The sequence below is a fragment of the Heliconius melpomene genome, chromosome 19 (genome assembly GCF_056956725.1).
Source record: "Heliconius melpomene rosina isolate 202511_hmr_F chromosome 19, ASM5695672v1, whole genome shotgun sequence".
NCBI lineage: Eukaryota > Metazoa > Arthropoda > Insecta > Lepidoptera > Nymphalidae > Heliconius > Heliconius melpomene.
The window spans coordinates 5,143,563-5,162,974 of NC_140407.1; the positions used below are offsets into that span (position 1 = coordinate 5,143,563).

Below are 19,412 nucleotides of genomic sequence, written 5' to 3' on the forward strand. Positions count from 1 at the left end.
AGGTAAAATTGCACGCACGTATACCTATACGTATTTCGATTATATAGTTAGTTAATGTATGTGGGTATTTGAATTAGTTTAGTTGAGTAGGTACCGTTTTTGTAGTTATTAAGCTTATTGGCACTCAGGGACGTCGATTTGCGTTTAACTGGTATTAGAATTTGTTCGAGTTTTTGTGGTTGGAATAGTTCTACGCAAACGTGTTACAGTTAGGATGTTACTGTTATATTAAAGTTTCCATTTTAAACTTAGGACTTACCGATAATTATATTTGAAACTATTTTTAATTCCCCGCTACGGTAGACAAAGCACGGCGTTGTGTTCCGTCACTCAACACGTAACGCCTCAAAAATAATGCGGAGTAATGAAAATCGCATTAGGAACTTTGATATTTCTCACGTCTCATAGAGTTAAGATCTAACACTGCTAATTGGAAGATAGATACCATTTTTATTTTTTATTTTTAGAGATCATAATATATTGGTTAAATCTGAGGCAAATACCAGTGTAGACAAAGAAAACCTAGTGACCGGACCGTGTGAACCCACCCTTCTATGGGACTGAATTCTTTACATACTTATTTATCTAATTATTGTAAAACACAAATATCAAAAATATGTTTTCTCTATACATCCCACATTAAAAGATGAAGAAATATGTATCTACTAATTTCGTATAGATTACATAAACCCAATGCCGCGCTACGAGCAAATCAGTGAAATAATATTCAGGATCTGGCTCCATCATCAGACCAGCTCGATGATACCATATTTCTACTATCACCTTTGCCACGTATAACTATCAAAACTCATAAAAATATAATTATTATAAGTAATTCCTTATATTTTATTATTCATTATTCTACCTATTTATGCAGGTAATATACGTCATCTCCGCCTTCCACTGTTTGTTGTATGGCGGAACTTAACACCGCACGAGTGTGGGTAAATTAAATTAATAAAATTTATTTGAATATAATAATCTACGGAGTACCATCGAGTAGATCGAGTCCACAACCGATGTCGTATTAATAAAATTGAATATGCAAAACATATCGCCGGATTAGAGTGTAAACCAGCTAAGTGCGTTTGTTTTTTTTCGTTATGTAACATTTTTCCATTCGAGTGTTAAAAAAATACAAAATTGAACTTTGAATTGCTATATAAGTTTTTTTCTTTCCTAGGTTTGAAATAACACTTTAAAAATGTTAAAAGTTATAATTGTTGAAAATATTTAATAAATAGCAATCTCTCTTACGGAACGATAATTCTAAGTAATTATTTTTGGGTAGCGGAAATTTGTAAAAATCTCCCTACAGAGATGCTAACTACATAAATAAGTTAGGTTGTGCGGTTGTGGGTTCAATCCCTATTCGGGGGCATTAATTTTATTTTTTCTGTTCTAGCCAGACAAAACGCGGCGTTAAGCCACCCGCCACTTAACACTCAATGTTTCAAACAATTGGGTGTCGCGACACTAAATACTCTCTTTCCAGCCTGCTATATGCGGGGTACAGCATAAAGCTGAAAATAAATAGGATTTAAGCTCAAAATCAACGCACTCAAATATTTTCTGATTGCCTCCACATTTTCCCTAACAACAAACACTGAAAATGTAAATTAAAAGTGGTAAAGTGTAATTGAAATATTAGCAAGAGCTTCCAAATAACAATAAACGGATACGGAAATGTGTCTTCGCCCTACCATTCACCCTTTAGCCCTCGGGCGGTGTGGAATACCACTACTCGAAATTTATTATGAACGTAGCTTGCATTTTGTGTGAATTACATTGCTTGTTACTTTAACACTAATTTCAAGAATTTTTAGTTCGAATTGAAAAATTATCTTTAAAAGAAAAAGGAAGGCTATTTCGGGAAAGGTAAGGAAAGGTTTCGTTACTTCAAGTTTAGATGTAAGCCGATTGAAGGTACCTACGATCGAAGTTACCTTAAGCACTTATGGTGTGTAACTTGTCATACACAACTTTACTCACAATACCCCCCCATTTATGCCAAATATATTTTGTTTTACTTAAAGCCGCCATACTCTAGCCAAATAATGAAAATTGCAAACACTAATGATTATCTTACAATAACTTTGGGGAACGAAATTTACGGGATATAGCGTGTTAAACATATAAAATTAAATTATATTCTTGTTTTTCTGGTTCTCAGCAATGTATACCATCCAAGCAATATAACCATAACTTCGATAATAAATTCACATTAGTACTGAACTTCCAAGCACTTCCGAGCGTTGATGCTTGCTAATGACTAATTTGCCCTTATAATTGCCCTTGTAGGAATCCAAGGGCGGGTTACGTCTAAATAACTTGGCTGGCTGCTTACTTTTTTTGTTTGACCATTCAATTACATTTGAAGTCGTTTTTAATTTTAATTTTGTGTGTATGTGTTTTTTTTTTAATTATTTTAGCTTTGAAATGCTTAAAGCAATATAGTTGAGATATAAATTATGTCAAGCTGTTTTAACAATTAAGATTATTTAAAACAAATAAATATTAAAATATTTATCTATTAGTTTAATGTCTGAAACGGAAATATAATGGTGAATAACAAATAAAATGTATTTTTAAAAAAGATCAGCGCCATCTAGTGTTGGATAGAATAAACGACTCTTAATATTTTATTGAAACACGAAATAAACACATTTATAACTATTTAACTGTGAATTTTTTTCATTATTTTCATAATACTTATAATAATATAAAAAAAGATATTTTTTGTTTTGTATACAAGTGACATCTTTTGTCCAGAGGCAAACTGAAATTTAGTTCTGTTGGTAGCACAGATGGCGGTTTAAACAAAATAGGACAATTATATGTTAAAATTATATTATATTTAAAGAGCTTAAATTTTATTTGAATATTATTAGTAAATTGAATCCCAATTTTAATTAGACTTAAAATCGTGTTTGGAAGATAAATTATCTGTTTAAACATTAATATCACCATTAATTTCACCATAATGAAAATTGAAAAATGTACTTTTTATTGGTTTTTGGCGAACGCATGTCGGCCTACTATTATTATAAATGACCTACCGTTGAACTTATGTAATTTTATAATAAAAGAATATCCAGATCTTAAACATATTTAAATCTTTATTATATATAAATTAGCGTGAGAAAAATTTATTACTAAAGGATGACAATAGTTCAGATAAGGACAAATATTACATTTTAAAAATAAAACAAAACAAAATCTGATCAAAATACTTTATTTCTCAACAACTTTACGTATAAAACATTCTCCGGCATCATAATGCACAGTATAATATTAAAGCCATAGTTCCAAAACGACCCAAAGTCATGGAACTATTAACTTTAAATACAAATACATTTCTCCATTATTTTATTTACAATATTCCTATTAAAGAAATCAATTCCATTAAGAATGTTCACATAATTTTTGCCATAAAACAAATATTCTTAAAACATATTTTCATACTGTCTCTGTCTTTTATACTGACTACTTTTTTCTTATACTGTTATTTTAATCTTGCATGCGTTTACTTTAAATAAGATAGTAAATTGAGTAGTGGAACTTTGTTATTACTTTTGTCCTATTGAGGTGGGCGATAATGGCTGCAACACAGTTCCCACTAATGCGGTCATTATCGAACATATTTAATTGTTGTACCCTTGTTATTTTTAGTTCCTAATAGAGATTTTAATTTTTTTGTAGGATGAGAAAAAGAGACGAAAGATATTTGCAAATTAAGCACAGACCAGAAGTATTCTTAACTTACTTTTAAAGTATTTTTTTCGAGTATTATGTTATGTAGTTCAGTTATTTTTATATACAAAAGTATTGCTATCTCTTTCCTAATTGTATGACTTGACAGAGACAACAAATTTTTTTATTTAACGTTTGTCCGCAAGATGTTTATTTTTGCATTTTTGATATTGAAAAGTAAACGTTAGGCATATTAAGCGTTAAAACTGAAAAATCTCAGCCATACTTGATACATCGGGGTTTAAAATTTCAAAACTTAAAGTCATATTTAAATATACTTAAAACTAAACGTAAAAATAAATATCATCACAACGAGAAAACACAATATCATCTAGTTACATTGACTAGGTTTTCTTTTTTTTTTTTATAAAACTAACGCACAAATTACATATCGTATAAATCGACGGTCACTGCGTATAAACGGACATGTTAGGTTGATGGTGATTTAGAATTTACGAAAGAAATTGAGGGATACAGCGTGAGGCTAAAAATAAACAAGTGTATATACTATAAATTTATAATTTTCTTTACTTTTTTAAGAGGAAAATGAACCTTTATTCCGTAGTAAACTTTTTTGATATGCCCGTTTATTCGTAGAAACCGACGAAACGTCAATGTGACAGACAGAATGATATTGGTATTTAAAAAAAAAGTTTTTAGAGCAATTCCATTTTCGCATTTACTTATATAATAATAGTAATAATAACGCTGAAAGCACAGAGATTTTTTTAAATTAATTATACAGAGTGGAATTGTCAGCGCCACTTTAAATGAAACCACAGTTTTAACTACTCTATAAAAGCCTAATATAATTCGGAAAAAAAATAATTCCCAAAAATGAAAAAGTTATTTTTTCAAACAAAATAAATAATAAAATTATCGTTTTAAAATAAAACGCCATTTGTACGCACACGTATGTCGCACACGTATGTGTGCGTAACACGAAATACAGGTATGGATAAAAATCGTGAAATGAAAAAAAATCCTATGTATAAACTGTTGAGGTACCTTGATTAATTTTTGTAATTCTGGGTTTGAATTATTTTAACCTATATGCAGTTTCAGTAAAAGAAGCGCTGCCTCTTCCACCCTGTATATATTTTACAATTAATTTCCATATCAAACATTTAAGGGGGTAGTATAAAAATATATCTACATTTTTTTTTTTCATTTTAAATATTAAACATCGCAACAAATCCCTTGGAAAGCTGTAAATATATTAACAGTCTGTTGTGAGCAGTCTTTTAAGCAAGCAGTGTTAGGGTAATGACAACACTAATTGACATAATTATATTATGTATCTCTTTTTTATATTTATGTATATATAATATAGAATAGGACCTTGGCTTCATATTGATATACAAAATCTAATTCTAAATTGGTTCCAAAAGATGTTTTGACAGTCCTTTTTTAATATAGATAGAAAATCACAGTCTATGACGTGATATTGGCTACGGCTAAGTTTTTTTGAGTTCGGCAGATTAAGCAAAAATAGCGTTTTCATATTAAATTAAAGCTTACCCCCAGTTTTTTTATAATGCTCGTATAAAAGAAATTAGGAACAGAATGTAATTTGGCACTAACTTTACGGAAGCAGTTGATCACTTTTATTTTATTAGCTACCCTTTTTTATATCAAAAAGATATTTTCTCAAAACTTTTTTTTAGTATCTACATAAAGTACATAATTTTTTATTTTTTGTATTTTTCCGTGGAATCAATTCCGACATATTGATTAATACATTTTATACCTACATCTAAATATCAGTGTTATTCTTACAAATATATTTACATTTAATTCGTAATAGTATACGATAAAGTTACAAAAAAACAAAATTACAATAATCATAATAAAAGTACGGTAACAGAGTCGATACCCGAAAACTTTTTTAATTAAGAATTAACTGCAAAAAAATAATCAAACGACAAAATAGTTAGTTAGCACTAATACATAAATTACATATAATATTAAATTACATAAAAAAAAATAAAGAGCCTCTATAACACAAAATGTCAATTTTATGAATTTTTTGCCTTCATAATTCATACGTATGAATACGTCTAATATAATCTACAATATATCTCACAGATTAAAAAGGCTCCATACATAAAACAATAAATGTTAGAAATAAGAGGTAGCGTTAAAACGTACGAACGTACGAAACTAATCTACTATATACAAAACTGAAACATAAAAGAAAAAGAAACAAAATATGTACTAAAATTTCACTAAAGGTACGTTGTGAGCGCAACAAAGTCTTTTCGATTGCACAACGAATGAAATGTCATTTTGACCGCGACAGTGACGTTGACATCCGTCACCTTGACTTACACAGATTGATTGACAGACACAGATAAAACAATTCGCTCGAAGCGCCATAAATAAAGAACTGAACTGAACTCAGATAAAACAAAGAAAAGTAATCGTCAAGCTGTGTCGTCGCGGTTTTTGTCGCCTTTTCGTTTGTTTAACTTCTTTTTTATGTCTAACAGCATTTGTTCGAACGACATGTCGTCGTTACGTCGCACTGGTAACGCAGGCTGGCCGTGGAAAGCGCTTTCCGTGTATTTCGCTTCCAAACCATCTGTTTAATATTAAAAATTAAACTTTTTATTAAATGTATACTTAAAATATATGTCAACTTATATAAATTATAGGGTTGTGAGAAAATGATGTATTAGTATGTATTTAATAATTCCTTTTTGGCGTGCAAATGTTTTTACATTTCTTTTTATATTTGATACAAAGACATTTTTACAAATAATGATTAACTTATTAGAGTGATTTAGTTGAAAACTATTATCCCTATTCATTAGGTATGCTATGTACATATAGATCTATCTAAATGACATTAAATGCATATAAAGGAAAAAAATGCAAGGTCATCTTTGAAGGAAACCATTTAGTTATATAAAATAATTCTAAATATACTTTTAACCAAAGTGTAGACAGAGATAATGTATGTTGTTGACAACTAACTACTAACTATGGCTAAAAGGATGGAATGAATTTAAAGAGAAATATTTCACTTGATGATATTTATATTAGAAACTATTTCAAGAGATTTAGAAACTATTTCACTTAACAAAATTAAATAGTAATGCATATAATTTTTTTTGTTTATAGCAACCCTAAACAAAGAGATAGGAGTCAATACTGCAATATTTAGAACAATTATTTAATATTAATTTTTAAAGAAACTTTCTTTTATTCATTCATGAAATAGATAAAATAATATTACAATTTTGTATAGAATATATGTTAAGATTATAAAAACAGTTACCAGTAGAAATATAAAAATATTGATATCCTAATTGCTCTGTAATTAATTTATAGTATAAATTAAAAATGTAAATTTAAATTAATTGTTATATTACATAGTTAGTTATAAAATATATTTGTTTTACATAAAGCAGTATTTCTGTAGCACAGATTCTCGCACAGTCATAGTTGTATTAATATTGATGAAATTAATAATTATAAAGTGAAAAAATAGCATTATTAAATTCATGAAGTTCTACAATAAGTAGTATATAAGGTGAAGACGGTCATGACGCAGAGACACAAAGTGTAACTGTAAAATCGACTGGTTGTGTGTAAAGCAATTCATTTAATCAAAAAAAAATGAATGGCATAATAAATTAACTGAATTTAATAATAAAACAAAAAAAACAAATAATAATAAAGAACTCACCAAGATCAGCATAACTCTGCCTACAGAATGCTCTACGGCCTCCAAAACCAACATCGTATTGTGGAAAGGTGCTGGCGGCTTCGACGGCCGACCACGCGTCGCGGGGTTTTTGGAATGTTACGAAACCGTAACGTGATCTAGAAAAATTAGAAGAGATGTTTAATATATGGATAAAACTATTTTAATCTTTCATTTGTTTTCTATAGATTTATCACCCCAAATTCATACTTTTACGCAATTTCACATTTAAAATTTGCTTGTTGCAAAAATGTATGTTTTCATTTAGAATTATAATCTTTACTACAAATTTTGAGGCAACGCCACTCAACATGCAATACCTCCAAGAATTCGGAGGCAAATGGGGAACGACAGTGTCTTAATGAGAACGGAACGTCTTAACACTAGGTTCCCATGTCCCCTCTGCCTACCTTATTATGTGTTGGATAAAAAATTTAGAATTAAAGGATAAAATTTAAGAATTCATGAATTTGAAGTGTAAAATCTATGTATCGTATATATATAAATTAGCGCATTTGAATTTAAGTAGAGACTTATGGTTTTGTTATTCAAGATACTTTCTTAATAGATTATATATAGAGAAATACACAACATATTAAAAACATTACATTATTTATATCTATTTTTTGCTTTCATCTAATTATACTAAGAACAGTATTGTTTTTACCTTCTCAACACGTTAAGAGGGTTTATTAATTAGTTGTTTGAGTGAGCAAAAAGTCCAGTTAAGTGACATTTTTTATCTGTCAACTCCACAAAATATAGATTTACATCAACATATTTAAGTTATGTCCAATAACTACTATAAAAGTACAAAAATATCAACTTCACGCTGTATTCCGCACACACAGCAGGGTAGGCAGAGGCAACCTAGTGTTACGTACTCCGTTCCCCACTTTCTGCCGAATTCTGGAGGCATTGCGTGTTGAGTGGCAGAACTCAACGCCGTGCTTTGCCTCGACAACAGAGCGAAGAAATGCAAATATAAACATAAATAAATATTTCACTTCCTCGAGTGGTAATCGAACCCACAACCGTCGCGTTATAGTCACACCCTTGTGCCGCTGCGCCACGATGGCTTTTTAGTTAAAATTGTAGAATCTACGTCGCGGAACTTAACGCCGAAAGAACATTATTAAAAAACAATACTAACCCATCCTCCTTAGAATGCAGTCGTACTTCAGTGACCGGTCCAAATTTAACAAATTGTGCTCTTAAAGCATTTTTATTGATGTCTTTTTCTAATCTACCGACAAACACTATACGTCTCTCTTCCACGGGCGTGTTGCTCTCTCTAGAATATATTTATTAAAAATTGTATTAACAAAATAGGTATAATATCTTATATAATAGGACACAATTTAAGTAAAAAAAATGTATAATTTCTCTAGAATATAACAATAAGTTTAAGCGGACCAAGTCGCATTTGGGTAGCTACTGTATGTTGTTATTATATAATATAAAATTAATTCATATATTTGTACATATTAATTCATTTAATATATGATTATATAAATTATTAAGTTATTACTTTAAAATATCTTCTTTGTTTTTATTTATATAATGGAAATTAGAAATTTATTGTTATGATTATTTAATTTAATCATTTAAAAAAGTATATTATTTTTGATCTTCATGCCTTTTTTACATATTAAAGTAACAAAATAAGGGACATTTATTCTCTCCTACCTATCTTCAGAGCTATAAGAACTTCTATAGCCCTTCCTCTTGAACGTGTCATCATTTCTAAATGGACTGCATGATCTTCGCGATTTAGATGACGAAGCTGACGAACTACTAGATGATGATGAACTAAAAATCAAAGGCAGAATATATTAAAAGACATTCCAAATGGCAACAAAATCCTCAGATCCAAGTAAAGACCTATATTATATTAAATTAAAAGTTATTCCATAAGGATCGTGTTAAAACCTACCTAGAAGATGTCGACGATTCAGAACTTTCCGAAATAGTTGGTTTCCTCAATGGCGGCGTCAACGACTTAACGGGTTTTTTCTCACTATTTACACTGTATTTGGGCGGGCTGAGTTTCTTTTTAGGAACCGGACTGCGCGATTTCAGTTCCGCATGTTTCGACCTCGAACGCGATCTGTTGGATCTGTAATCTCTTCGAATCGATGGAGATCTACGAGATCTATACGGCGATCTGGTTCGTTTTCTTCTGTACGGAGAGTCCGACCGTCGGTACCGCCGGTAACGACCACGGGATCGAGAACGAGTCCTGCTTGACGAACGTTTCCGTCTATGTCCACGCGAGTGTGATCTGGACCTCCGGTATTTCACATCATGGCGATCTCTCGACCTAGATCGTTTCTCTTTAGACTGTGATCTGTCTAGCTGCTGCCTGTTTTCAGTGCGAGCTTTAACAGCCTTGTCATCAGACTTAGCTGGTGACACATTTTGGACTTTCTTAGCACGGACTGGACTACCTTCACTTGACATGGACATGTCACTGTCATTTCTCTTCCTAGGTGAGGAACTTTTGGCTTTAGTGAACACTTTTTCAGGTATTTTTTCTAAAACTCCAAACTCAGGCGTAGCATTGGTTTGAATGTCAATGGCAGTATATTCTGGTTTTCTACGATTTTTCTCTAAATGAAGTATAATTTTATCTTCACCATGTTCGCTATTGACGTCGTAATCACGAACTATTGTCGTTTTTGTGCATTTTAATAATACTCCACGTCTGCATGTAGGAGAGCTGGGTTTAGTTTGCCCATTTGTAGAAGTTGCAATAACTGCAGGTGCTTTCTTCATAACAATATCCTGTATACTAGCGAATAACGAGTTGCTTGAGATTTTAGTATCGACCTGTTTCTCAACACTCTTCAGAGTAGCTGTGATATCTTTAAGACGTTCCTTATCAATTTTGATATCAGATCGATTCTTATCGTCAACTGGTATTCTATTAATTTTTACCGCGTCAAATACATTGTGCTTAGAGATGTGATCAGATTTTTTAATCTTAAAATTGATCGTCGATTTATTCTCAGTTGGTGGCGACTGCGATTTACGTTTCTTGTTCACTGGTGGTTTTTCTATTTTTGTGAAAAGATTTTCATCAGTATTTGTTCCAATACTAACTAAAACAATTTCATCATAATCTTTTTTTGATTGTTTTTCTTCTCGGATCACAACTGGCGTGGCGATCGGTACTGGCAACACTTCTGGTGTCATACCAACTATTTTCATCATTTCTGCATCACTAATAAGTGGTTGTATATCTAAATTTTCAACCTTGGGTATTTTACTCATCACTATATCCTCATCTCTCTTACGCATTGCCTCAGCTTTTTGTTTTCTAGAATTCATAAGTATTTTTCTTGAAGCTTCCCTAATAGGGTCGAAAATAGCTTTTTGAACTAATGAATTTTGTTGTTCCTTAGGAATTGAAACACTGTTGGATTGACTTTGATTTGTTATTTTTAATTCTTTATCTAAATTAAGATTTCCTGATAAATCAGGAAATATTGCTTCGGGGCTCACTTGTGCCGAATTATTATTCGAATTTACACAACGCCTCATTTTATATTCATGGAGATTCAATTTCTTTTTCTTTTGCGGTTGTTCTATTTCGTGTACAGCATTATCAGACACAACTTTAATGTCACTGTCATTCCACTTATTTTCTTCTTTTATTGCTGTTGCTTGAGGAATTTGCACATCATGTTTATTACTAAACAATGCGGTATAAAAGTCTTCAGGCTTAGAATTTCCTTCGTGTCTTGTATTTATATTAGTATGCTTATCTATACTAGTCATGTCTTTATTTTTGTTCCTATCTACTGTTTCTATTTTAACATTGTTCGCTAATGTATTAGTACTATACGCATTAGGCTTAGATTTAGCAATGACTATGTCTTTATGATTGTCTCTAACATCACAGTTTTTGATTATAACTTCGGATTTATTTTTAATCGTTAACTTAATGCTACCATTAGAATTTTGACTACAAGGAGTATCACTTGCTTTACAAGCATTTTTCACCATCACAGAAACGTTACTTTTATCAATATCATTCGTAGTACGCGCCGGCGATGTTTTCTTACGATGATTAGAATTCACTGGAGCTTTAACACTTAGTTTAGCACTAGTTTTTTTATTTATTTTACTGTCACTGTCATCACCAGCACGATTTGTTATTACTTTGTTTTTCTTTGCACTGGCAACATCACTTTCGTCATCACTACTAAGATGGTACACCACTTTTTTATTTTTACAAGACCTGTGTCTCGAACTTAGTATCCTGTTGTTGCTTGATAGGACCTCAGGTTTGAGGAGACTCCGCCCTTCCTTCAAATTGGGAAGGCTGTGCCTCTTTTTGGACGAACAATAATCGTGATCAGAGTGAACCGGACTTGGAGATCTCCTGATCACGGTATTAACAGTGGACGGCATCTGTAATAATTTAAAAGTAAAATATTGGAGTCTTTAAATGGACCTGAGAATTAGCTAGTGAAATACACCGATACTTACCAATATCTGTCGCATTTTGGTTTTGTTCAATTGAATGCCGGCATCCTGCAGTCGCATACCACTGGTTAAACTAAAACTTTTTTGTTTTACCTCATTGTCATTTGCAATAGGTTTTCTTGTATTATTGTTTAACTTTTCAGTTGCTTCAAATTGTTCTAGGAGAGAATTTAAGTTATTCGCTTCTAGTACTGGGATGACAGCATCATTACAGGATTCTACGTCTACAAAGTCATCTGCCTCAAGTTTGATATCTGGTTCTTTTTTAACTGAAGTTTTTTCAATGCAAAATTCTAAAACATTTGCGCCTGGTATTGGCGTTGATGTGCATTGTCTGTCTGGCAACACAGAAGAGTCTACATTATCAATTATTGAATCGACAGGACGATCTATATCCATATCTTGGGTACTTAAGTCATCTTCCTCTTTCACAATAGGCAGTTCAGTTTTATCTGTTATAAGAAAACTATTTATATCTTCCTCAGTCAAAGTACGGGGAATATCATCACTTTTCATACTACTGGCCGATTTTTCTTTGGCATTTTCAAAAGTAAGATCAGATAAATCAAGATTTAAATCCTCGAAACTTAAACAAGTCTTTACATCAGCCATATCCATACAAAGATGCATAGGAGAATGGGGTAGAGAGACTGAACATGTTTTTTGCGCGTTCTTTAACTTATTGTAGGGTATATCTTCTAAAAGATAACGCTTTATGTCTTCTATGTTAGGAAGAACATCTAAATCCGATTCATTTATCGAAACGTCGGCAACAGGATCTTTTGTTTCTTCTGTCTCTTCTGTATCTTCTTCATCTTCTTCATCCTTATCTACAGAAGTATCAGGCGAAAATATTTGTTCTGGCAGAGTTTTTGATATCCGAAAATCAGTATGGACTGAATTTTTGTCTTTTTTAAATAGAAGATCTACATTTATTTTCAAGTCGTCTTTCGAGTCTTTGATGAAATATTCATCAACATCTTTAACAATTGGTTCATCTTTAACCTCCAATATATGCTTCTCGTCTTTTATAAAATATTCGTCGACATTTGAAACGACTGGTGCATCAAAATTAATATCTAAAGAATCTTGGCATACATTGTTAGCTTGATGAGTTTCGGATGTTTGACTGGTATGAATTTCATTTTCCGGCATTGCATATTCACCTTCTGATTGATCATCATCATCTTCTTCTTCTTCGTTAATACAATAATCTTCTTGCTCCTCATCTGAAGAAGCTTCTAGATCTAAATCAGGATCTACAGCGAAAACTTGTATAACATCGTAATCGTCACCCTCTACAAGTGAATTTTCTTCAACATTTTCCGAATCCGTTTCTTCTATATGATCATTATATTCGGAACTTCTATCATCTACAGAAACTTCATGTACTTCTATAGTTTCATCTTCGTCTATACTAGTGTCTTGATTTGTCTGTGTTATATTAACCTAAAAGTAGTTTATTTATTTAGTTTAAAATTTTAGGTGACGATAATAAAATTGCAGTATTTGAACATACCATATGCTTTGACCAGTAAGCCTTATGTTCTTATTGACCTACATCAAAATTCTTATACAAATGTTACAACTAATAGGAAGAATATACACACATACCTATGGCTTACATATGCATAGTATGTCTTAGTAGTCAAAGCATTAATCTGTGTAATAGCACTAGAAAATTGTAAAAATTCACAAAAAAAACAATTAGTGACCTAACATTTCTATAAAAATGAAATATGTTTGCCATCTTTGATGTACTTACATTTTGATTGTGACTCCACAATCTATGCCTGTCCTGAGAGTCCCAATACTCCCCATTATTCATTTCCTCCTCATATTGGTTAGCCCTCTGACTCTGAGAATATTCCGGGCTATTTTGATTACAACTACTTTCAGAGGAGAGTGATTCACTTGTGGATCTCATTACTTTATGTCCGATGCTGCGGTAGGCATCTTGGTGGTACATATTTAATATATGTGACTCCATCTCTGTAACAAATATAATGAATCTAAAATTAAGTATCTTTAACTAATATTTAATTTTTCTGTAATGTAACAAAAATAATTATCGCAACTTATATGATTTAAAAATATTTATTAGTATTTTTAATTAATCTTATAATGTTCACTATGAAACAATTAATGTTTAAAAATAAAAAAAATGCAGATTGGTATCTTAATTTTTTTAAGGGTGTGACTGTAACGCAACGGTTGTGGGTTCGATCCCCACTCGAGGAAATGAATTATTTATTTATATTTACATTTCTTTGCTCTGGTGTCGAGGCTAAGAAGGGTGTTGAGTTCCGTCACTCAACACTCAACGCCTCCAGAATTTGACGTCACGCCTCCAGCGTGAACCCCCAATCAGTTGGTTTTACAGTCACTCACACACTTGTCCCCCTGCACCATGACTGGCCATATCATATACAAATTATCAGTTTATGACCTCAAATTCTTTAAAATTGATCATATGCCAAATTTTAAGGTAACATAAAGGTCAAGACACAAAATTATTTTGTTTATTTTCTTAATATATACATTAGTGGTTTGATACCCACTCAGGGGAATGAATTATTTTCACTTCCTCACGCCGATAAGAATATAAAGTACAGCATTGAGTTCCACCACTCAATATGCAATGTCTTTTTGGGGACCCTAGAGGGACCATATAATATCATATCTTACCACCAGGTTCTCTCAGCCTACCCTACATGCTATATTAGTATATGTAATACAATGTGAAACAAAAACAAAAAAAAACAATAGTTTTTATGTTTTGTCAAATAAATTACACAGCTATAAAAATTACTTAGTTTTCAAACTCAAGGTCATAAGAACATTGAACTTAAATAATAGACCCAGCAAAGTCATTGGACTATCATACAATTAAGATGTTACATGTGAATTGCTGCATAAAAGAATACACAATACATCTTATTCTCTTTTATGAAGTTTAATAAATTTTTGTATGAATCATTTATTTATAATTATTAGATTAAAATTTAAATAATTAAATGAGTTCTGTTGTTCTTCAAAAAAATATATTTTAGCACTAGTATTTTCTAAAATTTGACTTATAAACATGTTTACAATAATATATATCATATTCTCTACATTTTAGTTTATAACATTAATAAAAAAATAAACTTTTTTCTTGGAAATAAAAAATATATAAATGTCAGTCATCTGTCACCATGTCCACGGTTTAACATCAATAGAAAAAAATATTATAAAAAAATTGTAAAAACCACGCAAATAACATAATTTCAAGCAAAACAACAGTTGTTCAAGGTATATATTTAGATATTTAAATATTATCATATTAATTAGATATTGTCATATTAATAGTTGTAGTTTTCTTAACTTTTTTCTATGTAACAATAGATAAGTATAGTATACTTAAGCAGTAATAAACAAAAATCTGACTAATAGACTTATTATTTTTTTTTCTTTTAATGATTGCAATATTAAAGAAATAAAATTATAAAACTTGATGCCATCATGATGCAGTGGAACAGCATCGGTCTACAAAAACTGTTGGTTGTGGATTCAGTGCCTACCCAATGAAGTGAATAATTTTCATTTGCATACTGTCAAGACAAAGTGTGACACTGAGTTATACCAATGGAAATGTAGTTTCTCAAATTCTAGCAGAATGTGGATTATGGAGTTATCTTGACACTAGATTCTCTTTGCATACCTGTCAATATTGTGTGAAGCTAATATAAAATCCTTTAAATTACTTATACTTGTACATATGTATACTTTTATGTGGTAAGGTTATTATAAAACCTTTTTACTAATACCACATAAACAGCACACATTTTCACTATTCTCACTTAAGTAAATGTTTTTAAACATATTTTATTTTTTTATATAAAGATCATATTATTCACTATTAATATTATTTTAAATAAAAGACACAAAAGTTGTGAAAAATATGTATCATTTTCTTACTTCAACTTATTCAATTTTTTTTTTAATTATAAAAAAAATATATTTTTATGTGGGATAAAAACCCATTCTTTAATAATATATAAATATTTTATTATATTTATCCCTTCTCTTTAATAAATTGAACAAAGTTTGCATATTTGTTATCAACCAAGGTCCGATACGCGATACTGTCAATCTATGGGAGATAGCAGTTAAAATTACACACATCTGTCAAAGGAAAGCAGATCATGTGACATAAACATGGTATTCATGCCAAAAAATGCCATTAAATTACCTTCGAACCGCATTGTTACTACCAAACTTCATGTACATAACGGTTATTTAACTAACAATAAAAAGTGTAGCAAAAAAATGACCACGACTCACGTTTAGGTTAAGTCCGAAAAACGAGCCAGCTTTTGATAAAGTTTTAAATAAAATAGCACAGTATCTGGAGCAAAGTAATTAAATAATAAATTATATTCTGATAATAATATTTTCTGAATAATTATGTAAAACAAAATAAACATGAACCGAGTGACATAAAACGCGCGCACTCGATCCTAACCTTGATAACGAAAAAGGCTGATACAAGTTTCTAGTTCAAGGTCCCGTGAAAAAACTGAAAAGTCACATGAAGGCGTTACACAAACAAATCTGAAATATCATTGCAACCCGCACTGAAATCTATTTTAAGACAAACAACAGACGAAAAAAGCACTAACCTTAACAACCTCAAGTGACGGCTTTATCCATGTAATATAATTTCGTTGATATTTCACTATATACACTATTCACTTATTGAATAACACTAATTATAATATTTTTATAATACTCTCAGGCACATTACAGTCCAATATTTTATTACTTTTTCGTAAAAAATTAACACTTGACGAAACATCACATGCTACAAACTTCACGCACGACAGCAAATCTTATTTACGATGTTGCCAGACTTTATATTTTTTGACAGCTGCCATCGGCACATGGTTTAGATTAAATATTTAAAAAATAAACAAAAACTGGTAATCATTTTTGCAAAATTAATAATAATTTATTAAAATAAGATGTTTTTAATCAATTTATAACAATAAGTAATCGATAGAAATTACAACAAAACAATAAAAATATCTATATATGTATATGGAAATATTAATAGTTTCTTAAAACGTACTTACTTATATATAGTGAGAATAGCTAAAAAAAAGTATTAACTACTAAGCATTTACTGCATATATAATATAAGTTTAAGATTTTTTTCGACAAATGCATACCGGGAAGTGCAATGCCCTACTTATTTTTTGCGTAAATTGAGATAGCAACAACGGTGACGCGTGACTATTTGGAGTTAATTACGATGCTCGCAAAAAGTGGGTTGTTTAACCTTAATACGAGCTAAGAAGTCACTCAATCTGCCTACGTACTTATATATATTTTTTTACATCGGCGCGATGTTTTTCTATATTATATTTTTTTCATAAAGTTTAAATTTTAATATGATTTATTTATAAATGTTTGCAAATTTAAGTCTATTGTTTTCTTTTATAATAATTAAAAACATTACTGTTTGTATTTGTTTCGTGGCTATCATTGCTCTTTGTATGTAAATGTTGTACTTAGTATAAAAAAATATTTACATACATTTTTAATTTCGTTAAAATAGTAAGTGTTATAATATTGATGATTTTGATTTTTGATCGGAAAGATGTTGTAAGTTAAAAAAACCGGACAAACGCGAGTCGGGCTCGCCCACTGAGGGTTCGGTCCAAAAATTGGCGATCTCAAGCTTTTTTGAAATTCAGGCTTAGCTTAGCCAGAGCCCTACCTTACTTGATCTAGCGGTTGTAGTACCAAATTACCCACCCAGTTTTTCAGATAAAGGCTCTTAACAGACAGACAGACAGGTAGATTGTAATGTTACATTATAACGTTAAAAAACATTTTTAGAAAATATTTGATAAAGTACAAAATAATTTATCTAAAGTATAAAAAAATATAATATACTGTAGTTTTAAAAAAAAAACAACGGTATAAAAACATTTATAATAAAAAATGTTACGTACCTTCATTATATATTTGATAGGTATTTCTATTCAAATTCCATAGTATTTATCACTTAATATCCAATTTATAAATATCAAACACCACACGCACTGCACTCACTAAAATATTTAGCGATTGTAACTCGAAACTAAATAAATAAGAAAATTGCTTTCTTCAGATGCTTCCTGTTACACTTTACAAACTGTAATGAAATATTTACAGGACATTGCTAAAAAGTAAACTAAATTTTTGCTATTATTATTAGAGCCTAGAACAATAGAATGGCAATTGTATAGAATTGTAGATAACTGGAATCGTTTACCTGCTGGTGTAGACATGACGGCATCTTAGCAAATTTATATTTTTGAAGTACGTAGTCAGTAATTAACATTTAGAAATGATAATAAACACTTGAATGAAGAATGAAGTTGCTTATTGAAGATTTTATTACACGAAAATGCTGATTGGAAAGAACTTATTATATTCTCTATAGAATCTCTCTAGAGAAAACAAACAACCTCTAAATCTTATCTACCTATATATCTAATTTTATTTTTATTTTTATATACACATAACAAGAACTGGACTTTTTGGCTTACGTAATGTTAAGTTTGTCATTTATTTAAACTTAAAATAATAAATAGGTTTTTAATCAATGTTTTACTATAACAATTTATCTTAATGTTATAAACAGAAGACAAGAAGGAAGTAGTGTTTTAAATAAGTACTTACTAGGTAAGTAGTTACAATAGTTATCGAAAGTATATAAGAAAAGATTACTCTTTTAATTACATACTTACCTACAAAGTAAATGATTTTTAAAAGCGGCAATTATTTCCCAATATAGATGTGCATTATCTTATAAAATATTTTGTTTCAACCAATAATGTCACATAACTAAGGCAAGCTCATATTTATTATATTAATAAAAGCGCGCTAATGACAAGTTTCAATGTGATTTTATTTGATTATATATATGATAATTTGATTTCACATTGTCCGCTTATAATACACTAGCGGCCCGCCCGCGGCTTCGCCTGCGTGAACTATTTTTTTATTAATTTCTGTCTCCATGAGTACCTACGTCCTATAAGTGACGTCCATGCAAAATTTGAGACTCGAAGCATTTGTAGTAACGAAGTTTCGTACAAACTTTCAACCCCAAAAACAACCCCTTAGAAGTCGAATATTGCAAATTCCCGTCTTAGCAAGCACCTACGTCCTATTAGTAACTCCTATGCAAAATTTCAGATTCCTAGCACATGTAGTTTCTGATATTTCGTGATGAGTGACCTTTCGATTTTATATATATATATATATATATAAAGAATATATAGAATAACAATTTTAAAAAATAATAGATTTATGCATTTACATTTCTGTTAGTAGGTACCTATATCTTGTAAGTATTTTAAACCTTTATTCTCGTAACTAAAACAATAAACATATTAAAATACTATAAAACATTTAT

The 19,412-nt window shown here is 30.5% G+C and overlaps 1 protein-coding gene across 2 annotated transcripts; it reads right to left on the minus strand.

The window, feature by feature from the left end:
- Nucleotides 1–3,219: 3,219 nt before the first annotated feature.
- Nucleotides 3,220–16,831, minus strand: srl (PGC-1 family member spargel). 2 transcript variants are annotated; one of them, XM_085203617.1, is made up of 8 exons: nt 16,624–16,831; nt 13,725–13,951; nt 11,963–13,408; nt 9,402–11,884; nt 9,155–9,277; nt 8,619–8,759; nt 7,448–7,584; nt 3,220–6,337 (listed from the first exon to the last, which is right to left on the minus strand). In XM_085203617.1, the coding sequence occupies exons 2-8, from the start codon at nt 13,947–13,949 to the stop codon at nt 6,180–6,182; spliced, it is 4,713 nt and encodes a 1,570-aa protein (XP_085059743.1). In that variant the 5' UTR covers nt 13,950–13,951; nt 16,624–16,831; the 3' UTR covers nt 3,220–6,179. The 2 variants fall into 2 exon arrangements, with proteins under 2 accessions (XP_085059743.1, XP_085059744.1); XM_085203618.1 differs by lacking the exon at nt 16,624–16,831 and adding an exon at nt 16,286–16,387.
- Nucleotides 16,832–19,412: the final 2,581 nt, after the last annotated feature.

Coding starts and splice junctions, on each gene's coding strand:
- srl (XM_085203617.1), bottom strand. CDS start 13,949: ATGGAGTCACATATATTAAATATGTACCACCAAGATGCCTACCGCAGC. Junction 13,409..13,724: donor TGTGGAGTCACAATCAAAAT/GTAAGTACATCA, acceptor AACTACTTTTAG/GTTAATATAACACAGACAAA. Junction 8,760..9,154: donor TCTTATAGCTCTGAAGATAG/GTAGGAGAGAAT, acceptor AATATATTCTAG/AGAGAGCAACACGCCCGTGG.